Source organism: Microchirus variegatus (assembly GCF_963457635.1).
Source record: "Microchirus variegatus genome assembly, chromosome: 11".
NCBI classification, from domain to species: Eukaryota; Metazoa; Chordata; class Actinopteri; order Pleuronectiformes; family Soleidae; genus Microchirus; species Microchirus variegatus.
Genome location: NC_139812.1, coordinates 12572724 through 12593694, shown reverse-complemented (window position 1 = coordinate 12593694; position 20971 = coordinate 12572724). Strand labels below are relative to the sequence as shown.

General features: G+C 40.8%; 1 protein-coding gene across 2 annotated transcripts; it reads right to left on the bottom strand.

The window, feature by feature from the left end:
* Positions 1-1719: 1719 nt before the first annotated feature.
* Positions 1720-20913, bottom strand: marchf5 (membrane-associated ring finger (C3HC4) 5). 2 transcript variants are annotated; one of them, XM_083897773.1, is made up of 6 exons: positions 20534-20913; positions 12315-12517; positions 4908-5071; positions 4087-4270; positions 3675-3841; positions 1720-3260 (listed from the first exon to the last, which is right to left on the bottom strand). In XM_083897773.1, the coding sequence occupies exons 1-6, from the start codon at positions 20575-20577 to the stop codon at positions 3144-3146; spliced, it is 879 nt and encodes a 292-aa protein (XP_083753899.1). In that variant the 5' UTR covers positions 20578-20913; the 3' UTR covers positions 1720-3143. The 2 variants fall into 2 exon arrangements, with proteins under 2 accessions (XP_083753899.1, XP_083753900.1); XM_083897774.1 differs by having other exon boundaries at positions 4941-5071.
* Positions 20914-20971: the final 58 nt, after the last annotated feature.

The window sequence follows — 20971 nt, the reverse complement described above, 5'->3', positions numbered from 1 at the left end:
ACTCGCCTCCATGTTCTCACGTCTCTGAGAGGAGACTGGACGCCCTCACGCTTCACAATACCCGGTCGGTTGTTGTAGAGGAAATAGAAACAACCTATAAAACACACGTGCAAAAAAAAAAAAAAAAAAAAGACGCGGGCCTTTTAGAGAAAGTGTAACTCCAGAAGCTTCACATAAGGAGGCGTTTTATTTAAAGAATACACAGATGAGCTGCTTTATTGTGATTGTGCTGACCTGGCTGTAGAGGTCATGAAGGTCTTCTTTCTCTTCTTTCTTTTTTTTAAATTTCTCTGACATATATGTTTGCAGTGTGTTTCTGAGGCGCCACAACTCTCCTGAAAATATTATCTTTAAAAAAAAAAGAAAGATGCTATGTCGGTCGATTTCATTCAAGCTCACACACGACGACAGTTTTAATCCTCAGTTTTTGACTCTTTTTTGTTTTGTTTTTGTTTGGTTTGGAAACTGGTAACATGTTGGGATCCTTTGAAGAGCTGTTTCTTTTTAAATAATTCTGCCTGTGGATGTAGTTTTTATTTTTTAAATTACATTTTACAGTAGTATGTAATTCAGACATCTCAGGGGCGCACACACACCTCCATGCTGTTTTTTTCTTTTTGTTTTATTTACATTTAATTTTATTAGTAAATGATTAAAATATAAAATCACTTCAACCTGTCATGCACAGTAATTCTTTTATAGAAAAAAAACCTGCGACAAAAAAAAGAAAATAACGACTGAACCATTTAATTTGCTGTACGAAAAACGTCATTCTCGACTCAGTCTTGCTGCAGCTTGTGCCTTTTTTCCGTGGAGACATCACTTAACTTTGTATGTGGCTGCACTGAGCCTCTCTCCTGAAAGATCTTAACCCCCCCACCTCCCCTTCTCTCTCTCCTTTTATCCCTCAAAAGAACGACTAGACTGTGCACTGGCTCTTATTATAGGTTTTTAAAAAAAGGACCTGTTGCATGTCGGTGTCTGCGGGAGGTTAAGAGAAAACGGTCTGGGTTTTCTCTCTTTGAATTTATGCACGTCTCAAAGCAATAAACTTCACCATGTGGACAGTGTGAGGAGGAGGAGCGAGCGGCTGCATCCACATAATAACTGATGACAGTGTCGTGTAAAGCGTGACCTGCTCTCAGGTGCTCACCCCCCCCTCACTAAACCTATTCTCAGGTCCAGTTCATCGCAGCTTTCACAGATTTTTTTAAAAGGTTCTTCAATGTTTTCCAGCATTTTACTGAGTCCCAACTATTGATTTTATTTGACAAAGTTAGACCCCCTTTTCATTAGGAACTCCTAAAAAAAACTGCAGTGTCATGCTGCAGGCTTTCTTTAACAGTGACAAAGCAGTTTCCACACACTGTTCAAAAAGAAACTGGCATCTTTACATATCAGGCTTGTTTGGGCCGTGCACTGTTAACCTTGTGAAGTACCAAGTGTTTGGTTTACATTAAGGAAATCAGAAGTGTTTTTTTTTTATTATTATTATATATTATTTCTGCATGTCAACACAGGACTGTGATTGGCTGGCTGGTTTTCGTGGGTGGATGACGCGCGGGATGTTTTGACTTTTGTTTCGTTATGCATTTATAATTAATAAACGACTAAATGGAGCCTTGTGTTTTGTTTCCTCAGTGACTCACGCACACGCTCGAGAGTTTTTGGAAAAATACATTTATTCACAGAACTGATACCATTAAACTCTAGAGTCTGAAGCCACAGCTGTACAACACGGTTCACACTTGTTTTTGGCAGAGTGGACGCTTTTTTTTTTTCATGGATATGCTGTGGGAGGAGTGGGGTGGGTGTGTGTGTGTGTGTATGAGTGAAGCAGGCACAGTTCACATGTTCAGAGTGGTCGGCTCGAAGCCCCGCCTCCTCACAGGAAGTCACATACTTTTGGCTCTCAGGCAGAAAGCAGCAAAAACAAACTTTGCCACTGAAGGAATCAAAACAGTTCTTTACATTATTAAAACAAACCTTTACATGTCAACGCAGAACGAGACTGAAGACTCGCTTCACAAAAACTTAATCATATTTGATTAGCTCAAATGCAGATTATATTATATTAATTTATCTTCATCAGGTTGTGACAAACAGTGCCCCATTTATCGTGTACTCTTTCATTTCTGTGGTCAGGGGTGGAAGAAGAAAGCGTGTCGGCTGCTTTAATTACTAATTTTTTAAAAATCATCTCTGCCTTCTGTCTGCTCCAACAACAGCCTGTCCTGACTCAGTCCAGATGATGAGAAGAAGAAAAAAAAAATTCACCTTAAATAAGCAGGAAAAACAGACAGATTCACACAATGATCAGCATGTCCGATGTCACACAAGGCTTTAAAAAAAATAAATAAAAAAAACGTGTTATCCCGTCAATGCAAAAAGAAGTCCACACAGCTGGTGAAGACGGTGTCATGGCAACAGGGGCTCAAAAAAAGGTGCTTTTATACACTCCACAGATAAAACAGCTACACGACGTGAACACACTGCCAATGTATGCAAAGGAAACACTAAATCTACTGATGTGTGGTCAGCGTCAGGAGCTCAGGACGTTTTCTTCATGACTGCGTCGTGATTCAACTGTTTCACATGTTTTATTGTTTAATCATTAACACATTCCACACACTAAACTCTTGTTTCCTCATTCAAATGAACCCTCTAACATTGGCAAAGGGGATTCTTTTCTTTTTTAAATCTGCAAAATAAACATTATAAAATAATCATTTATTATTAATATAAAATTTTATAATTACACCAGCCCCACGTTTTTTTCTCTCTCTCTCTTCCTTTAAAATATAGTTAAGTTCACAACAGTTATTAGTTATGTGACATCCACTCTGCACAAGTTCTTCATGTAGTTAGAGAGTGTGTCTGTGTGAGTGTTTCCATCTGTCTGATCCGTCTTCATCCAACACACAAAAAAACGCATCAGAAGATTAAAAACAGCGGGTGATGGCAGAGGTGTGGATCTTTGGGGAGCAGATAAATGAGGATAATGCTGATCTAAAGTCACTTCCCTCTCTGGGTCTGACGTTGTCATCCCCTCCCAGTGTGTGTGAGTGTGTGTGTGTGTTTTGTCCATATGTCCATCCAGCCTTCCTCCCTCCCTCTGGACAGCAGTGCCTCCCTCCTCCTCCTCAGGCTTCCTCCTGCTCAGGGAAGTTGAGGATCTTACGGTGGGCTTGCCTCATGTACTGCTGCTGTTTGAAGTAAACCTTAAACGCTCCCTTGATGGCAACAAAGGCGATGCCTCCCTGTGCAGAAAAAAAAACACACACAAAAAGAGCCAATTTAAGTCCAATGTTTCCCCCCCAAAAGTCGAGAAGATCTCACTGAAAAGCTGTGTCACAACATAACCTCGCATCACATTAACTGAAATATGCTTGCATCCCATAAACACGAGTATATTTATTTCTGCAGCACAAATAGAAGAAGATGAAGTTCTGAATGTGGTTCTGTGTCATAGATGTCTGCATCTGGACTCCAGCTTCCTCGATGACCACACACTTACTGGCTGTTTTCTGTCCAGATATGGGAAATGTGTAATACACCTCCTCTACGTAGGTGCTCGTCATATCATCAGATTCTCACATCGTCCCATTCCTAAATCATGTGTGACAGCCAGGTTGATATCGATTGCAGAGTCATGTTGTGCGAGTGAAACCCACCAGGATGGTCCTCTGCAGGTTGGAGTTGACACTACTGAACATGAGCTTCCCGACGATGGTGGCGATGGTGGGGAAGACGAGGGCGCCGCACAGGATCCGCGTGGCCGACACGTGGTCTGCGAGGGGGCTGGCCTCTGCGGGGATCCGCGGAACTGGGCAGCCGATCCCTGAACGGATGAGCAACAAACTGTTTTCGTCAAACTGTATATTTTTGAACCGACTGAGCTCCTTTTAGCCACCAAAAAAAACATCTGCATTTGTTTATATCATGATAACCTCCTCTTGAACAAGTTGAAGACATAATTAACAATTGTTTTTAACGTCTTTACATCTGAACTCAGTTTGAATGTCATTTTCCACAGGGTTTTAAAAGAAAAACATTATTCCTGGATTATTGACTGTGCGTCCTGACCTGGGAAGATACTGTTGAGGATCTGCAGTTTGTTCGAATACTTCCTCCACAGACGCAGGACATAGTCCTCCCAGCGGATCATCTTGCCGAGGATCAGCATGACGGGGATGGTGGGCAGGCCAATGAGCAGGAACAAGGGGTCGGCTCGCTCCATGACATCCAGGCCCTCTTTATGACCCACCACCTGGACACCAGAGAGCAGAGTTTAAGTGGAAAAACTAACGACCACTGGTTCAACTTTATTCTGAGGGATTCTTCAGGTTTGTTGAAGTTGTGGTTGTATATGAGGTATTGACACTGATTTCTGTGAACACTTGCTGATAACATGGCCACCAGCAGGGACAGAAGGAAAAATAAGTCTTAGCTGCTTAACATGAGGCTTAACTGCAGGTCTACTGCTGCCTTTGGTAAAGACTTTCAAACACATTTGAACTTACTGATGGAGGCAACAGTGGACTAACAACTGTGTGCCATGATGTAAAATCGCTGCTTTTCTTGATGGACTGTGGTGCGAGGAGAGACAAACTTCAGTTTCCAGTCAGAAAACGTTGTCTAAGTGAGAGAAAAGCAGTTCACATGTTCTTTAGATATTGATGACTTTGAATTTTATTAAGTAATAAGTGTTTTTCTTTCCGTCCCTGCTTGCAGCTATGAGTGACAGCACGTGTCTGTGTTAAGTCAGTGTTAATGATGGTCTGTTTTTCTTAGTCTTGACCACTCAAAGCACTTAACACATCAGGTGATTATGACTCAACCACATGCACATCATCTACAGCTTTGTAAACCTCCATAAAAACAGATATGACTAATACCAAGTATACATTTAATGTGCAGGTTCTCATCATTGGTCCGACCTGCATGACAGTCACAGCTCCGTATGTGACGGCAGTCCAGTAGATGGAGCCCACCATGATGCCAGCAGCCGCAAAGGGTCCTGCCTTAGAGATGAGCCGGTCAGCGAGGTCCAGCACGTAGACCACCGGACCTGAAGGAGAAAAGGCGAAGAGCTAAGAAATGGGACATGGTACAGCTTTAATTTCAAAGTATCTAGTGTTTGATGGTGCTCCTCTTTTAAGTGAAACAGGAACATGTCTGCAAGCAGCCAAATACCTTTGTTTGTTATCCACCCATTAATCTAACATTCATATATAAAAACATGGATGTGCAGTAAAGAAAAGTATAAGGTGCTATCGGTAACACACAGATTCAACATCAACACCAGCTAATAAACAGAGAGTGTTTATAAAGCAGGGGTCATGATTAGACAAACTCTAAAAAGAGAGGAAGCAGCTTACATGACTCTATAAAGAAGTCACACTGACAGGTCAAGTCAAGCAGGAACTACACAACACTGTGACCTGCAACCAAAAAGTATCTTTAAAATAGTCAAAGAAATGAAGACATGAAATGTGTGGTCATGTGATTTACAACAAGAGAAAACAAAACAGCAGCAATGCGTTCAGTTTGTTCCTGAAGGCTTTACCAGAGTTTGAAGCATGACAGGTATGGGTGCACACCTTGTGCTTTATTGACAGACTGGGAGAAGCCTCTCAGGCAGGTTCCACCCAGATTAAAAATAACTGGGCCAATTCTCGACAACTAATGAGGATTAATCTTCAATCCAAACTTGCCTTGAGCAAGATCTTAGAAAAAAAACAAACAAAAAAGTTTGCTACACCCTCCTCTCTGGCATTCCAAAACGACTCCAGGGAAATCATGTAATATTTAACAGGAAGACAACCTGATTTCCTCGCTCAGACAGACTCATCCATGTGCTATTAATAACTCGCCCAGGAGTCGGTGGGAGGAGAGCAGGATGCTAACCAGTGGAACCAGGCACAGAACACAGCAGTGGGGATGTGACGCAGTTCCATGACGAGATCAGCAGCACACAGCTGTCAGGGTTTAAAGGGCCTATTACCTATTTTCTGCTCCATCTCGTTTACATGATCATCACTGATGTGTCGGCCAACATAGACACGATGTTCTGCCAAACTAGAAACAGTTCTGGGTGTTTCACAGGAGAGATTTATGTCACTGACTGATCATATAGCCCTTTATTACCCTTATTATTATTAACAGCCAGGCTTTCCATTCTCATATATGCTGTTAAAATTGGGACAAAATTATTTCCTGATTTTACCCAACCTTTTTTATTTTCCTCGCTAAAAACAGCTTATGGGAAGTTTGACTGTGACAAAACAGATGTTACTAGCTGCACCTAGCCAGCTAGCATAAGTTCTTAAGTTTTTAAGCAGTAGTTTTACCATTCTTATTAAAATGAAAATACAAAAAATCCCTAAAGTCTGCCTTCTATAGACCTCTCTTCTGGGTACTGTGGGAAGCAGCAAGGTTAGCCGAATTTGTGAATATTTGAAAATAGCTCCAAAAAAGTAATTTGTGTTTAAAATCAGTTGTTGGTATACGTGTATGGTGCTGGCTGAACAGGATGGGTCTGTTTGCCAATCAACAAATACACCTGGCAGTTAGTGAGAGTAAATATTTAGCAAAAAAAACAAACAAAAAAATATCTCCTTAAAAGTAGTTTGTGTTTTATGGTGAAGTGTAAAAGTTTGTTAACTCTTGCCTTAGGTTTGAATTTTGAAGCTGTTGCCTCTGGCTCACAACTCAAATATGGACTAAATTTAAATATAATCTTGAAGCATGGGTGTTGAAACATTTCCTCTTAAATTAATAGATGTATCGGGCAGGAAAATATTAATAAGTGGTCAGAGTCCCAGCGACTTGATGTGTGACATTTAGGGTCACAGTTTTGTAAAATAGGATTTTTGACATTTCTCTGTAGAGATGAGTAATAAAAGAGGAAATAAAACAGTGCTGAGTCATTGTGAAAGCAGGACTTGTTTAAAGAACACTTTCTCCTCTGGTCATTTCATCGCAACACTGATAACCGTCCTATTTGCTGTTGCAGTAAGGCTGGCGTACAAAGATAGCACAAAGAACAGAGCGCTTTCATCACTTTAAGCTTAGGACGACTGACTGTGTTGCAGATCGTCACAGGCTGCTGGTAGGAGGGATTATTGGCACGGGTGGCCGACCATCTCAGAGTTATTTTGATGTTGATCGAGTGACTGTGAACACCTCAGAGGATGTATTGCATAGAAAACCAACGTGGTGAGAGATTGACTTTAACATTAGCCTATATATCGAGTGTAAAAAAGCAGCAGCTTTCCAAAATCATTCCAAGGCTCAGTCAGTGGTCATTTTTGGACATGTTTTTTTTTACAGTGTGAACATAGGATGGGCTTTATGAAGCTGTTTGTACAGCCTGGCCACCATCAGGCTGTTACCCATAAGTACCTGCCACAAGTTGTGTACAATTCAGCCACTGTTAGCCGTCAACCTATTTCTATAGCCGAGTACAGCTACGAGTTTGGGGCACAGTTCTGTGTAGTATTTTAAGCAGCTCATGCGAGAGAGATCTCTCTCAGCAGCACTCCAACCCACTTGTTGAGGAAGAAGCCCAAGAAGCATTTGGCACTTTTAAAGCTATTTAACTAACAACGGAACTATCACACTTACTTCTTAAGTAGCTATAAAAAAAATAGTGGCCCTCTCCTGTCTACTGCCATCATGATGCTTTCCAAAGCTCCCTTTTTACTGCATCTGTGTTTACCATCCAGAATGATCTTGCTGGGCTTGAGCACATTAATACGGCATGTTTTGATGACATCGTTGGAATCTCTTCCGCTTTCACCCTGCCTAAGCACTACGACATCGCTGCTAAAGAGAACCAGGTCGCCCCTAATGTCCACTGGCAAGACTGAGCCGAGCAATTCATTTCGGTCATTGGCAACAGATTTCATAATTAAAATAATTTAACAGGAGGGAAGGGGAAGTAAAGGAGAGAAGGGAAAAGTGCAACTGCAGGTCTTTAGTAATAGGCACACAGGCTCCATACACTGTTCCAGCTGGCTTGTTTATTCTCGCTAGGGAATGAGTGTGTAAAGACAAAGCAGCAAGGACACACCACCCTCTGTGGTGTATTGCCAGCCAAAATTTGCATGATAGGTTGGCTTTGGCTCTGCAGCAGGTGCTGGTGGCCAGGACATCACACAGCTACACTGCTCTTAGTGGGCTGCAGTATTACTTGCATTGCCAGTGAAAACAATCAAAACCTAGGTTAATAGAAATGTTGATCTGTGGCTTCCAAATCAACCTCCATCTAATCTGGTGGCAGGCAAGAGTCCAACCAAGCGAGGCAAGCATGAGTAATGCCTGTCATACCTGTAGAAGTGAGCTGGCCTCAGCGGCAACCATTACAAAATAACTAGTGTAGCAGCTTCCCAACAGTGCTCCCGGTCTCTACCTGTCCACTACTTTGCCACCATCACTCAAATTAAAAGCCATCATCCAAGTGCTGTCACCAATCTGTGAAATTGCTATTATTCTGAGGACTGGTTAAAGCTGCTCAATACCATAGGTTCATAGGCCAAGTCGGTAAAATCACAGTATATTCAAAATAAAGACAGTACAGCGACTGCTTGTCTGAACAACACGCAAATCATAAATATAAAGGTATGACCGAGTCTGTAAAGCTATAATAAAAAACGCATGGACGGAATATAAAAAAAGAAACACTGCAGCAATGATGCAGCAAAACAGACGACGCTGTAGTCCTGCTCACTTTGAGCCTCGTGTCTCCTGCAGCTCCAGTCTTGACCAATGTTACTTAATAGAATCTCAGGTAAAACGTGGAGAAATGTACACTCGTGCATTACCATCAGAAATGGTCATAAAAAACAAGAAACTGTAGAGTAGATTCTGTAGTGTCCTGCATGTTGTAGATGTTTTTCCCTGCTCCAACACACCTGATTCAAATGGTCAGCTCGTCAGTAAGCTCTGCTGAAGCCTGATAACGACCCATTTATTTGAAATACCCTGATACCTGATTATTTTCCAATAATCAGGTGTGTTGGAGCAGGGAAACACCTAAACCATGCAGGACAGAGGCTCCCCAGGACCAGGAGTGAGAAACCCTGCTGTAGAGTAATACACTTCTTGGTGCGTTCTGTCTAACCAGTGAATACAGATGTGGGACAAATATGTTGTTCCAGACACTATAGTAACGTATAGTATTCACTGAATAATAAATAAATATTACAGAAAATGAATGGAAATTTAAATCTAACCCTAAAACTAACAATAAAATCAAATATATGTGGTATACCAAGAGCACGTCTTGCTTTTAGGTCATGTCAGGCCAAATATGCTAATTAGCATTATTTGCATGTAGTGCTCTGCAGGAAAGGATTGCATCTTAAGGCACAACCTGCCCAATCAGACATCTAATGTAGAGTTGTAAAACATCTAAGGGATTTTAAACTCCACAGACAGTTGAACGAACTATAGGAGGTAAGGCTGTTAATAAACGTGCCCCCCTCTCACCAAACACCTTCATGAGGTGATGTGTGGTTGAGAGAGAGGAGAGAACTTATGGAAGAAACAAGACAGGAAGTTCGCTAAAATACAACAAAACAAACAGCAGCTTTTAAAAAACACAGTGACACATTGAAGGACATCTGTGATTTCCTAGTTTCAACAGCAGAGCGGCAGCATCACCCCACTCATCTCCTTTCAGCTTTTGGATGAGCTCCGTCAGCTCTTCACTTGACCCAATTTCACTCCGACTCTACTCTACCAAAGACATCCAGCATCATGGTTCCCTCAGCATCCGTGTCTGACATGTTTCGCTGTGGTAGAGAAGATGCCTCTCAGGTTTACTTAACTAGCTCTATGTAAATGAATCATTACAAATTTCTGTGAAACTCATCCGTTGGGAGAAAATTCGTTTTTTTTGTTGTCAGAGCATTGTTTATTTATAGAAATAGAATTATTTTTATCAGCTTAAGTGACAACTTCCTTTTCCAATTTACTCTTCCACTGTCCTATTTCTGTGTTTAACCTTTGTGAAATTAAAGATGTAGACCATAATAAACTAATCATATTTTACATGGTACAGAATGGTTAAAAAAATAACATATCTGACTTAAAAAAGAGTCTTTTCCTCGACAGGCTCACAGTACAGCAGCACAGACTTGTGCTCCCCCAAATAAAACTGATAGAATCCAAACCCGAGAGTGTGTTTCAATTATATAAAAAAAAACACTTAATCAAGTGTTAAAATAAATGACAATTCATTTAGAGATCCGTTAATCATTGCATCCCTAAACCGTTTGTTTATCTTTTTCTCTTGCGTTTAGGGTAGGAAATGATAAAAGGTATGTTTCTGCACGTAATGGTTCATACACGTTGTATATGTTTAAGGTCACGCACCATGGCGTAGAGAAATATTTGCAAACACCCAGCAACCAGCAAAGTGCCAAAACTCTGCTCTCAGAGGGAGAAGCTGACATATACAGGGCTATTTTCTAAGGAGGAAGTGTCTAAAGAAGCTGAGCTGCCATCTGCTTATAGCACCAGTGTGAGTGACAGCACAGCCTCGGTCACTATAAATAAACATGAGCCTGTTTACCAGCCAGGCCGGTCCTTCTGCAGACTCACGTCTTGTGGCCAGTCCCTGTTCCAAATTGCATCTTCCCTTTCTTTGAGATTAAAAAGATAACTGGTGCACTATTCACCTTACATATGTGTAAGTGCTCATGGGCAGGGCTGTCATTTTCTTTGTCCTAAATGTAGATATTCATTCAAAATTTGAACAAACAGTTTGAGCCTTTGGAGTTCAAAATGTACAGCCTAAAAGCCCATAACACCATATGAAGTAATTACCGCGTGGTCTTTCTTGCAGAGGCCCAATGAGCGCAGCTGGACCTTAGATCAAATCAAGCAGTTGTGTTGTTCTCAGAACCCGGGTTAACTTCTTAACCTTAAGATATCTCGTTAAAATGGAGGACACAAACAAACTAAGCCGTCCTCGTGAGGGAATATCCACATATATTTGCAGGAATAACATGTCATGTAATATTCATTCAAATTTGATTTTTGGAAAATGTGACAGCTTTACCTCATGGTGGACTGACATTATTTTTCTGCCATGCACTGAATATTTTTTCACCACAAATGTCAATGTAACCAAGAAGTGACGACAGGACACGGGAGGTATGAGGGGGATCGGAGACGGACAGAAACTGAAAACTGAGCAGTCGCTGGCAGAACGAGCATGCAGAATAGCGTGTATTTTCATAACATGAGTCATAGCTTGTGTTTGGGAACAAACGGAGCCCTCGTCACTCTGACGTGTCAAGATAATTGAAGCAAATGCTTCTCTAAACTGCTGCTGATCAATCAGCCAGGAGTTGGGCTGTGTATCACGTGAGCACACTTCAGTTCCTCGACAGGCTGAGAGGAAATATTTACCCACATCACCACAGAACCTATGCTGGCTCCAGAGTAAACAAACATGCACTCCGGCAAGACAAACTGGAAATCTCTCAGACCTTTGGGTGCAGTTACAAACAGCAACTATTAAGAGGACCCTCACCAGGAGCCCCAGCAGTCTATTTCACGGATATTTGCTCAATACTGTTGTTTCATTGTTGACAGCTGGTGGAAAATGAAAGTCATTGCGTACAGTAGATTAAACTGAAATGTATGAGTTATGTTATGGCCCTTCACTATATACCTGGCATTAGAATGCCTCTCCGCATGTATTTCAAGTGACTGCTTAACTGCTTTAACCCATTTGAAATTGTAAAAAAAAAAAAAGAGTCAAGGCTCTCAATGTTCTTATTGTTGAGATGAGGACAAATAAACAAATGAATGGGAACAAAAATGTAGGATCATTACTAAATAGTAGCAGGCCAGAGGACGTCAGTTGAGTAAAGCAGTCATTCAATGTGGCAATGGATACATTTCACAAGTTCATACAGCAAAAGAGGTGGGGAGGCAAGATTAGGTTGGGATGGTGAGGGCTGATTAAAACAGCTCATCACATAAAAATTGTCATTTAATCTGTTAATTGCACCAGTGCACACACAAACAGAGACGCTTAGCGATGACCACTTAGCTTCTCAAGCTCATAAGAACAAGGAAAAACAGCATGCTAAAGAGTGGCTCTATTCAACCCGAGGACCAAAATACCATTAATACATTTTATTCTGTTAGCAACATTTTTCATCTACACTTATCTCACGTGTGGCCTCTCAAAACCCTTACTTTGGACTTAAATCCCTAGTGGCTCTTCAGGAGACGTTTTGCTATTTTAAAGTTGTAACCCCCAGTTCTTTACCTTATGAGATGCAACCCACCTAATTTAGGAAAGACGATGAGGTATTCTGCATTACACTGAGGGCAGGCCACGCGCGCTGTGCTGTTGCCCCGCTGCTTTTCATCCACCCAGCGCTGCAAGCAAGCCTGGTGAACCCACTTGGTGGAGCCACGGCAGTGACATGGTCGCACCCACTCTGCTGTGCGGTCGTCCTCCTCTGTGGCAAAGCACACCCAGCAGCTCCTAAAATCAAAAAAACATACACACAATGGGATGAAGATGGTGAAACAAAAAATGCACATTGTACATTTATAAATAAATTACTACTGTATAAATTAATTTCTCTTTGAATGCCTGCCACTTAATGCACATCATCACAATATTAGTTACAGGAGCTAAACTGGTAATGGGTTCCATTTACATTGTTGTTTGTTCTTGGTGGTTTGTTCTTTGCGTTTGGTGTCTGTAACGTGTCAATACTGCCTTCTCTTCCCTTTGCTCCTTCAAAGTATTCATGAGTAGTCTCTTTGCCTTGGTAATGTATTGTAATAATTAAAAAAAAGCTTTGAGCTGCTTTGCACAGATCAAAGGCAGGGATCCTTATTTATAACCACTCTGTCTGACTCTGTCCTTTGTTGCCTGTATTGTCTTTACCATGGTTGCTCAAAATAAAACACTACCCCAGGTTTTGCAGTAAAATTTTTGGCAGAAGAGGAATAAAAGTAAGAGGAAGAATAAACCTGTAATATATGCTGCTGAGATTATTTGACATTGCACAGCAATTAACTCTGTAAATCAAAAAACATAATTGAGCCGTGTGTGAGAGCATTGGCACATTGTGCTAGATACCTGCAACACACCTGATTCAAATAAATGGCTTGTTATCAGGCTTCAGCAGAGCTTACTGATGAGCTAACCATTTGAATCAGGTGTGTTTGAGCAGGGTAACATCTAAAACATGCAGGACAGTGGCTCCCCAGGACCAGGAGTGAGAAACCCTGATGTAGAGAAAGTGAAGAACAAGACTAACCTTCATTGAGAGTCTGGTTTTAGATTACATTTATTTCAGCATACTACTAAGAAAAGGTGTTGGTGAGGCCATTTTCCCTTGTCAAAGTCTCAAATGGTTGCCTGCCTGACACGTTGAATTATAAAACACATCAAAGTAACACACGGTAAGCATTCACACGGATTCAGCTCTTCTTTGCTTATAAATACGTCAATCATGGGAAGAGCTGCTTGTGATTGGTTTATTTTTCAGACGCATGAGGAAAGGCCCTCTTCAACACACTCACAGGGAAGCTTCTGATAGGTCACATGGTCTCAATCGAAGGTTCCGTGTTCAATGCCATTATTGAAACGTGACAAGTGTAACTGAAGTAAGAGAGATTTTGGAACTGAGATGGTGCAGTGGCTGTCTGTGGGCATTTATGGATGTAATAACATGCTTTGGAATACATTTTTGATTTTGGACTTTTGCTGGTGTAACAGGACCGTTTTGTCAGGCTTTAAGGGTCTGTTGGATTCATTGGAGGCTTCATCGGTGTACTTGAAAATGGTTTGCTGGGATCCGTGACCATGCCTGTCAGTCAGGTCAGCGACCCGTGACAGTGCCCGTTTGTGTTACCGTGATTGGCAGAGAGTCAGGAAGTGGGTGTGCTTCTGTGCATGCGTGTGTATGTGTTGAGGGGAGAGAACGAAGATAAGAGAATGAAGTGAACTGAAGTGCAGGTTGATATTGTTTTTGGCGTTGGCTACAGCCTACAGTAGCCTGTGTTGAGAGAGAAAATAAAGTTGCAGTAAAAACACGTTAGGGTCCACAGCTTCCTTACTCAAGGGTTTCTACACTATATTTTACAATGAGCTGTTGTGCTCACTGGAGTTTATGAACTTCTGACAACCTCAACATTTGCTTATTTAACACAAATTATATGGTCATCGCGATATTGACCAGTGTTAAATCGCAAATTTTGCTCACATCATGCAGCCCTAGCCTTGACACACACACAAAACATCACTCTAGACCAGTGTCCATGCATGAAACCACCCAAGATCAATACATAATCCCTGTTCGCAAACAAGACATAATGCCGACTGCTTGTCAAGCATATTTGACCACAGGAAGTGTTCAATGCACATATAAAACAGGCCCTTTATTCTGTCAGATGGAAACAACTAATACAAGGAAATTAGTTTTTAGATCATTAGTTTTCAAATCATATCACAATGTCAGGCTGTACTTGTTGTTAAAATCAATGTCAAGGGCAGAAAACCACTTATTTTCTTGCAGTTTGAGCTACATCGCTTTTAAAATTAATCACACATACTAAAACCCCAAATTGACAGTGTGATTCATTTGAGTACAAATTATTATTATTATTATGACAGTAGAGGGAGATATCTCAGGATGAAGACGAACTGAGGTGATTGTTCCCCTTTTTGGCGACATCGTACCATGTTAACGCCCTTCTTCTGCCCAGAAGTACCAATCACATCTTTTCTCCCCTTCTCCCACATTACACTTTCTAACACTGTAAAGCATCCATTCTATCACTTACATGGAAGTATGAGAAAGAGTACATTTTCCTCCCACTATTCCCTCCCCTGCTCATTTGCTGTGCTATCTCCCAATTAAACTGACTCTGCAAAATAGGGAGGAAATTTGATATTCACATCCTTTGACCTTAACTCAGAACATTTCCAACAGTGACATTATAATGCTTACATAATTAATCAGTATGGTATAATTGGCTGAAATGTTCACCAGGCTGGTGTCCCACTGTATGCAGATCAACATTGTGGACCCAACTTTTTTCTTTTTTTTTTTCTTTTGAGCTGTTATATACACCAATCGAAGGTCATGGGTAAGATGTTAATTATCAAAAACTGACCGTGATTATCACAGCAGAGCTGTGTCCTCCTCCACTCCAATAGGGGTTAAAAGATTCCCGTTCAGCTTGTTATCAAATTCTTTAAGATGATGATACAGCATAAAATTGGATTTCTCGTCACTCCCAAAACAAATTGCCTTGTTTTTGTTGCAGTTGACTTATTCATCTGTGTATTGGCTAATTCTATTTTTTCCAGGTATTAGCCTGGGTGGGATCTGTGGCGCTTGTGCAGAGTGTTCAGGGCAGCACAAGTCTACCTGGTCTGACTGAAGGTATGCCTGGCATGATGGAACAGCTCGGTTTGATACAGTACGGTAGATATTTTTTTGTGTTTCCATTAGGAGAATTTCCAAAATAACCAGCCCCATACAGTTCTATTTTTTGGCACCCTTGGGGTTCCTGACTGTTACAGAGCCATCCACCATGCATTCCTCAAAACTGCTTGCTATTGGGAAAGAATAAAGTTACCATAATGATTTGGTTGATGATGACAGATTCGTGCCCACCTTTAACACTTTTTCCTAAAATGGTATCAATGTATTTAGTAGCTGACTCACCATCGTATGCTGTGTACATTTCAACCCTACTGCTCCCACAGCTGAATAATGGATATCAAATCTGTGGCCTTCTGTCATCATCATCCTGAGGTCTAGGTTGTTACAGCAGCCACAGGGGAGTAGAGGGGGTCCTCTGTGAAAGGCAGTGGATGGCCAACTTGGATTATTTGCTCAGGTTGCTGACTCTCTGCAATGGAAGATTTTTCCAACACTCCCCTGATGCTGAATAAAACATGACAATGCAGGAGAGGAGCGCTCGGGTCGAAGCACTCGAGTAACATGGCCGGTTTAAGGGCCAGGGCAGACACACATGGTGAATCTGAGTCTGACGGAAACATTAAGCCTCTTGTGTCCACTATCCTTACAAAACTCACCCTGTAACTCCTATCCTACACTTTGCATCTGACAGGTAGGCAACCTGCAACATTCTCAAATCTATATGGCAGTACATCAAACAACATTTTTCATTAGCTGGCAAATAAGAAAAGGAAAATGGCAATTGATAAAGCTATGCATAGTGAAGATATGCAGTTGAGTAGAACACTGGACGGACGCCTCCAGAAGAGCACGACAGATGAGAACAAAACCCACTGCTCCCTTAAATTCTCTGGCTCCTATTCCTGTAACCCAGCCCCACAGCCTGACAGGACCCAATACAACAGCACTGAAATGCTATCCTCTGTGCAATACTTTAATCTCGAGCTCGATGTCGCCTCAACCCTGTTTAACGGAGCACCTTGGCAGATAAGCCTAAGCTGCACGTGTACAAAAGTCTCCCATTTACAGAGAATGCCTGCAATTTGGTTAGGAAACTGACTCAAAATAAGCCTATTAATTATAAAAAAAAAGATGGTAACGATAGTTTTCCCCAGCTCACGTTAAAAGCCAACACCTTTTATTCATAATGACATCATACCTGCGAGATGATATAAAAACAATAATAGATTTTATTTGTATTGGCAATATAACCAACACCTTTTCAACATCTAGGGTAGAAGGCACTAGTTTTCTCACCAGACCACTCACCAATAATGGACGATTGTTATACGATCATCATCACCAAAAGTGACTTTGATACAAAAAGATAGCGCTGCAGTAACAGAACTTTGAGCAGTAGCTACCTGTATGGATTGGCCAAACTCCTGTCTCCCACTTGGGCTGTGAATGGTATTTGGATGAGCTATGGAAGTGCAGGACTGTATTTTTATTGTGTGTCATCCCACACCCCACATAATAGGGCCATAATCTGATAGTGGATAGAACATTATTTTCCCCGCTGTAACTCTATCTTCAATTTTGGGATGTCCCAATCTCGATCTCAAATGTCAGATCAAAGCTAATCTGGGTATATCTTTAACTGACTGGAGATTGGCTATGACCTCAATCTTTTTCACCAGGGGCCTTTATTTCATATTATATTACCTGTTTGATATAATTGGTCATATTTCAATACAAATTTTGTTTTAATGGAAAACCTTAGCTCAGTTTGTGTCTTTCACAACTCAAGTCTGCTAGCTAAACCACTGAAGAAATTTGCATCATTTGACAAGAGCTTTTACTGATGCCAATTTCAATTAAGCACAGGTTTCTACAAGCTGCAGATTACCAGCTGCTGAAATACTATTAATTTCTGATTGGATAATGCCCATAGTCATAAATCAAACTGCCCTCATCCTCAAGTATGACAAGGCAGTATTCTCCAAGGTGAGAACTTCTTTCACTGTGCACCCATGAGGGCAAATTGTATCTATGTGATCTCATAAATGCAGGCTTAACTCAACTTGAACATATTATGCAAAACAACCCAGAATAAAACATAAAGCATGACTATCTATTGATTCACCTGTGGGCTTCAATATTTAACTGTTATATTTTAAAGAAAATACCACTTTCTCTAGATTATTATAAATAATAATATTTAATACCAGAATTATGCCAAATCTTAAATATAACCATGAACTTTATCAATTTGTATCAGCCCGTGGGTATTCAAAAGTCCACAGGAGATTTTTATATACCCACTAATACAAGAACAACAGTGTTAGTTATCCAGACAACAAAAGACAAAACAAGGTTTTGTAAGAGCTAATAAAAAGGTCAGACTGTTGTGAAAATATGTCTCCGACAACCATTTGAGAAACACTGCATTGCAGGGGCAGCTGGCTGCTTGTGGCAGACCAGATAAGAGCCTGTGGAGCCTTATGTTTGTCAGTGATAGAGGCTAGGTACACAACCGTGGGCACGGGGACATGACATACATCTTCCTGCTATCAGCTCCTCAAACACTGTATGGGTTATTGCCTCTGCCACACGCCCACAGCACACAGCGAAAGCACATTTCACAAAACTCACAAACCCTTCCTTCCTTTCTGCTACCCTACAGTGTGCTTGGGAAATGATTCCAAAGTAAAAGTTCAATAATGATATTTAAAATGCTGTGTCAAATTCCTAAAAATGCCTCTGCCTAGCTACCAGCTATCAAATGCCGGAGAGACTATTTTGAGTGAAATGGCACACCAATGTGCTTAGATTGCTGCAGAATCCTCTCACAACCACTTACACAAAAGATGGAAAAGTCTGGTCAGACATGTATAGCTTAACACCTGGCAATGGCTTAAATGTACCTGAAAACACTGAACCCTCTTGAAACATTTTTGCTGGAGACAGCACAAATGTAACCACATAAAGCCCAAATTTTAATGCGCTCTCCATTTGTGAGGGGTGCAACTATTTCTTCCAGTCTCACCATCATATAAAACCAATAACCTTATGTGGTTATGCTGATCATATCTATACAATGAGAAACCGCACATTAGTAGTGCTCTACAAAGTCTCTTAAAGTTAGTCATATCAAACTGAGCCAATGTGTTGGTGAGACTTGTCAAAGTAACTTTAATCTGTGTGATGTGATATTACATACTTGTGACCCTGAATGTCTTCCAGGATGCATCAACACTTTTTTCCCCAAGAGTAGCATTAGCAAAGAACTGCCTCACTGTACAAACTAATGCTGCTGCCAAAACAAAGGAAGCTGATCAGAATACTAATTTGCTAAGGGTTATCTATATAGCTCTATGGTGGTTGGCTGTTGACCTCACATACAAAAAGCAGAAGACTTTTTAACATGACTGTGCTGCAAGTTACAACGTTTGCATAATTACATTACAGCGATGAACATTCCCAAACTTGTACTGCTTAGAACCTGCAGTGGTATCCCTGAAGGAATGTACTGCAGACAGGATTGTGTGTGTAATTTGGTCAAACTAGTTCCCCAATCCTAAAAATGGATTCCCCTACACAGGACCATGATGGAAAATCCATTGTGAAGGGAATTCACTCATTTGGGTGTACAGACATTAGACAGCTATAATATTTTAGCAGTGTGAAGAAAATACGTTAGATTAAAGGCAAAGTGATCTATTTTAGCATTTTGTCTCTTTACATCTCTTAAATTACAATTTACATTCTGATATAATTTCTTCAATTGTACGGTAATAGATGCTTTGTACAAACAAACATTTGACAGTGTTTGTTATTTTCTCTCCATGAAAATGTCTAAACCCAAAATCTTTAACTTTTAATCAGGGCCAAAATCCGTTTTTGATCAACTGACATTTATTAGGAAAATTATCAATATCATGTGATTTGAAAACGTTTATAATCGTAACCTTTTGGGCTGTATTGTCCAAACCCAGCTGAAAAATTCCATAATCTGTGGGGCAATGAAGAGTTCAATGATAATTTTATTTACCCCAGAGGAAATTACTGGAAGGCCTCTTTCAAAATCAATTAAATGTGTTGGATTCTAGCACCACTGGCATACCTTCAAGTGGCAATCCTAAAAATGAGTCGACTATTGAACACATTTCCAAGGCGAGTTTGCCTTGTTGGTTTCTAGAAAGAGATTATTGTCTTCATTATTTCCATCTATATCTGAAACTCGTATATGTGTGACTGAAAGTTGACAGTAATATTGGAATTCCCCCTCAGTACTTTCATTCTTACGTTCATTTTGCTTTGTTTGTCTCACTCATTTGCTGTAAAATATCTCTCAATTTCTGCCCAGTGACAGGTGATGATAACTGCGAGTGCTTCTTCCAAAAGGTGACTGCAAGCTCACTCCCACTTGTTTTAAGAGTAAGTTCAATGTGACTTTCTCTTCTTGGGAACTTGTTTGATCATGCAAATAATTCAGATATGTTATCAGGTAACTGGGATATTATGTAAGGTTTGACAATGATATGAATAGTTCACAACTTGGTGAATAAAAGCAAATTGCAAAAGCATTCAGTGCATTTATAACCAGATGATAAGGCCACTGTTTACTCTTTTAGAGCCACTATGACGTTAGCAATGGCCGTGACAATTACAGAAATATTACTGAGCAGCACAGTCGCCTCCTTGTCTAGAGGTCAATAGTCATCAGGCCTCAGATACGTTGACAGTAATGCAAACGACACAGTAACTTCTCAAGTCTATGGTTTACAAGGCATACCTAAGAGAATTATGTCAACAACGTTGAAATGAAGTTCACATTTATACGATCTTACAAAATAACATAGTGATTTGTTCATTTTATGGCGAAACAGTGGATGTGCTGTACCTGCACAATGTAAACACAAAACCTACGTAGGGTTAATTGTTGACCAACCAGAGTTTAAAGTGAGCAGTTTGCATGAGATGATAAACATTTAAGTCAACGAGTTTCAGAATATTTGACAATAATGTTGACTCCCCTCGCTCCTGTCAATAACATTTAACATAGAGCTACGTAGCTGGCATTAGCATGTTAGCCATACACTTGAACTCACCTGTCCAAATTCTGCTGCATGACCACTGCACCCTCTTCCTCCATTATAGCGGAGAGGCAAGAAAACACTAAATCGTCTTCTCGGCAGAACTGCGCAACATATAAAACATTAAAATGACACGCCAGTCACTTCGCTGCAGCAGGGGTTGGCGTTCAACCTCTTGCTAGCTAGCTGAGGAGATAATGCTAACCAGCTACATAGGCCTTTGTGTTGACACCGCGCGTCAGATGCAAATTAGCCAATTATTTGGCATAAAACTACCGCTTTACGATTGCGACAGTGCACGGTATAGCATTTGTATGCACCCGGTGTACTTCAACGAGTAAAAAAAGCATCTCTTTGCATCGGCTACGGCCTTGTTAGTCACTAATATCATCGCATCTGCGTGACCGACTGACTGGTCCTCTCTGAAATGACGTGCAGAAGCACGGCTGTGCG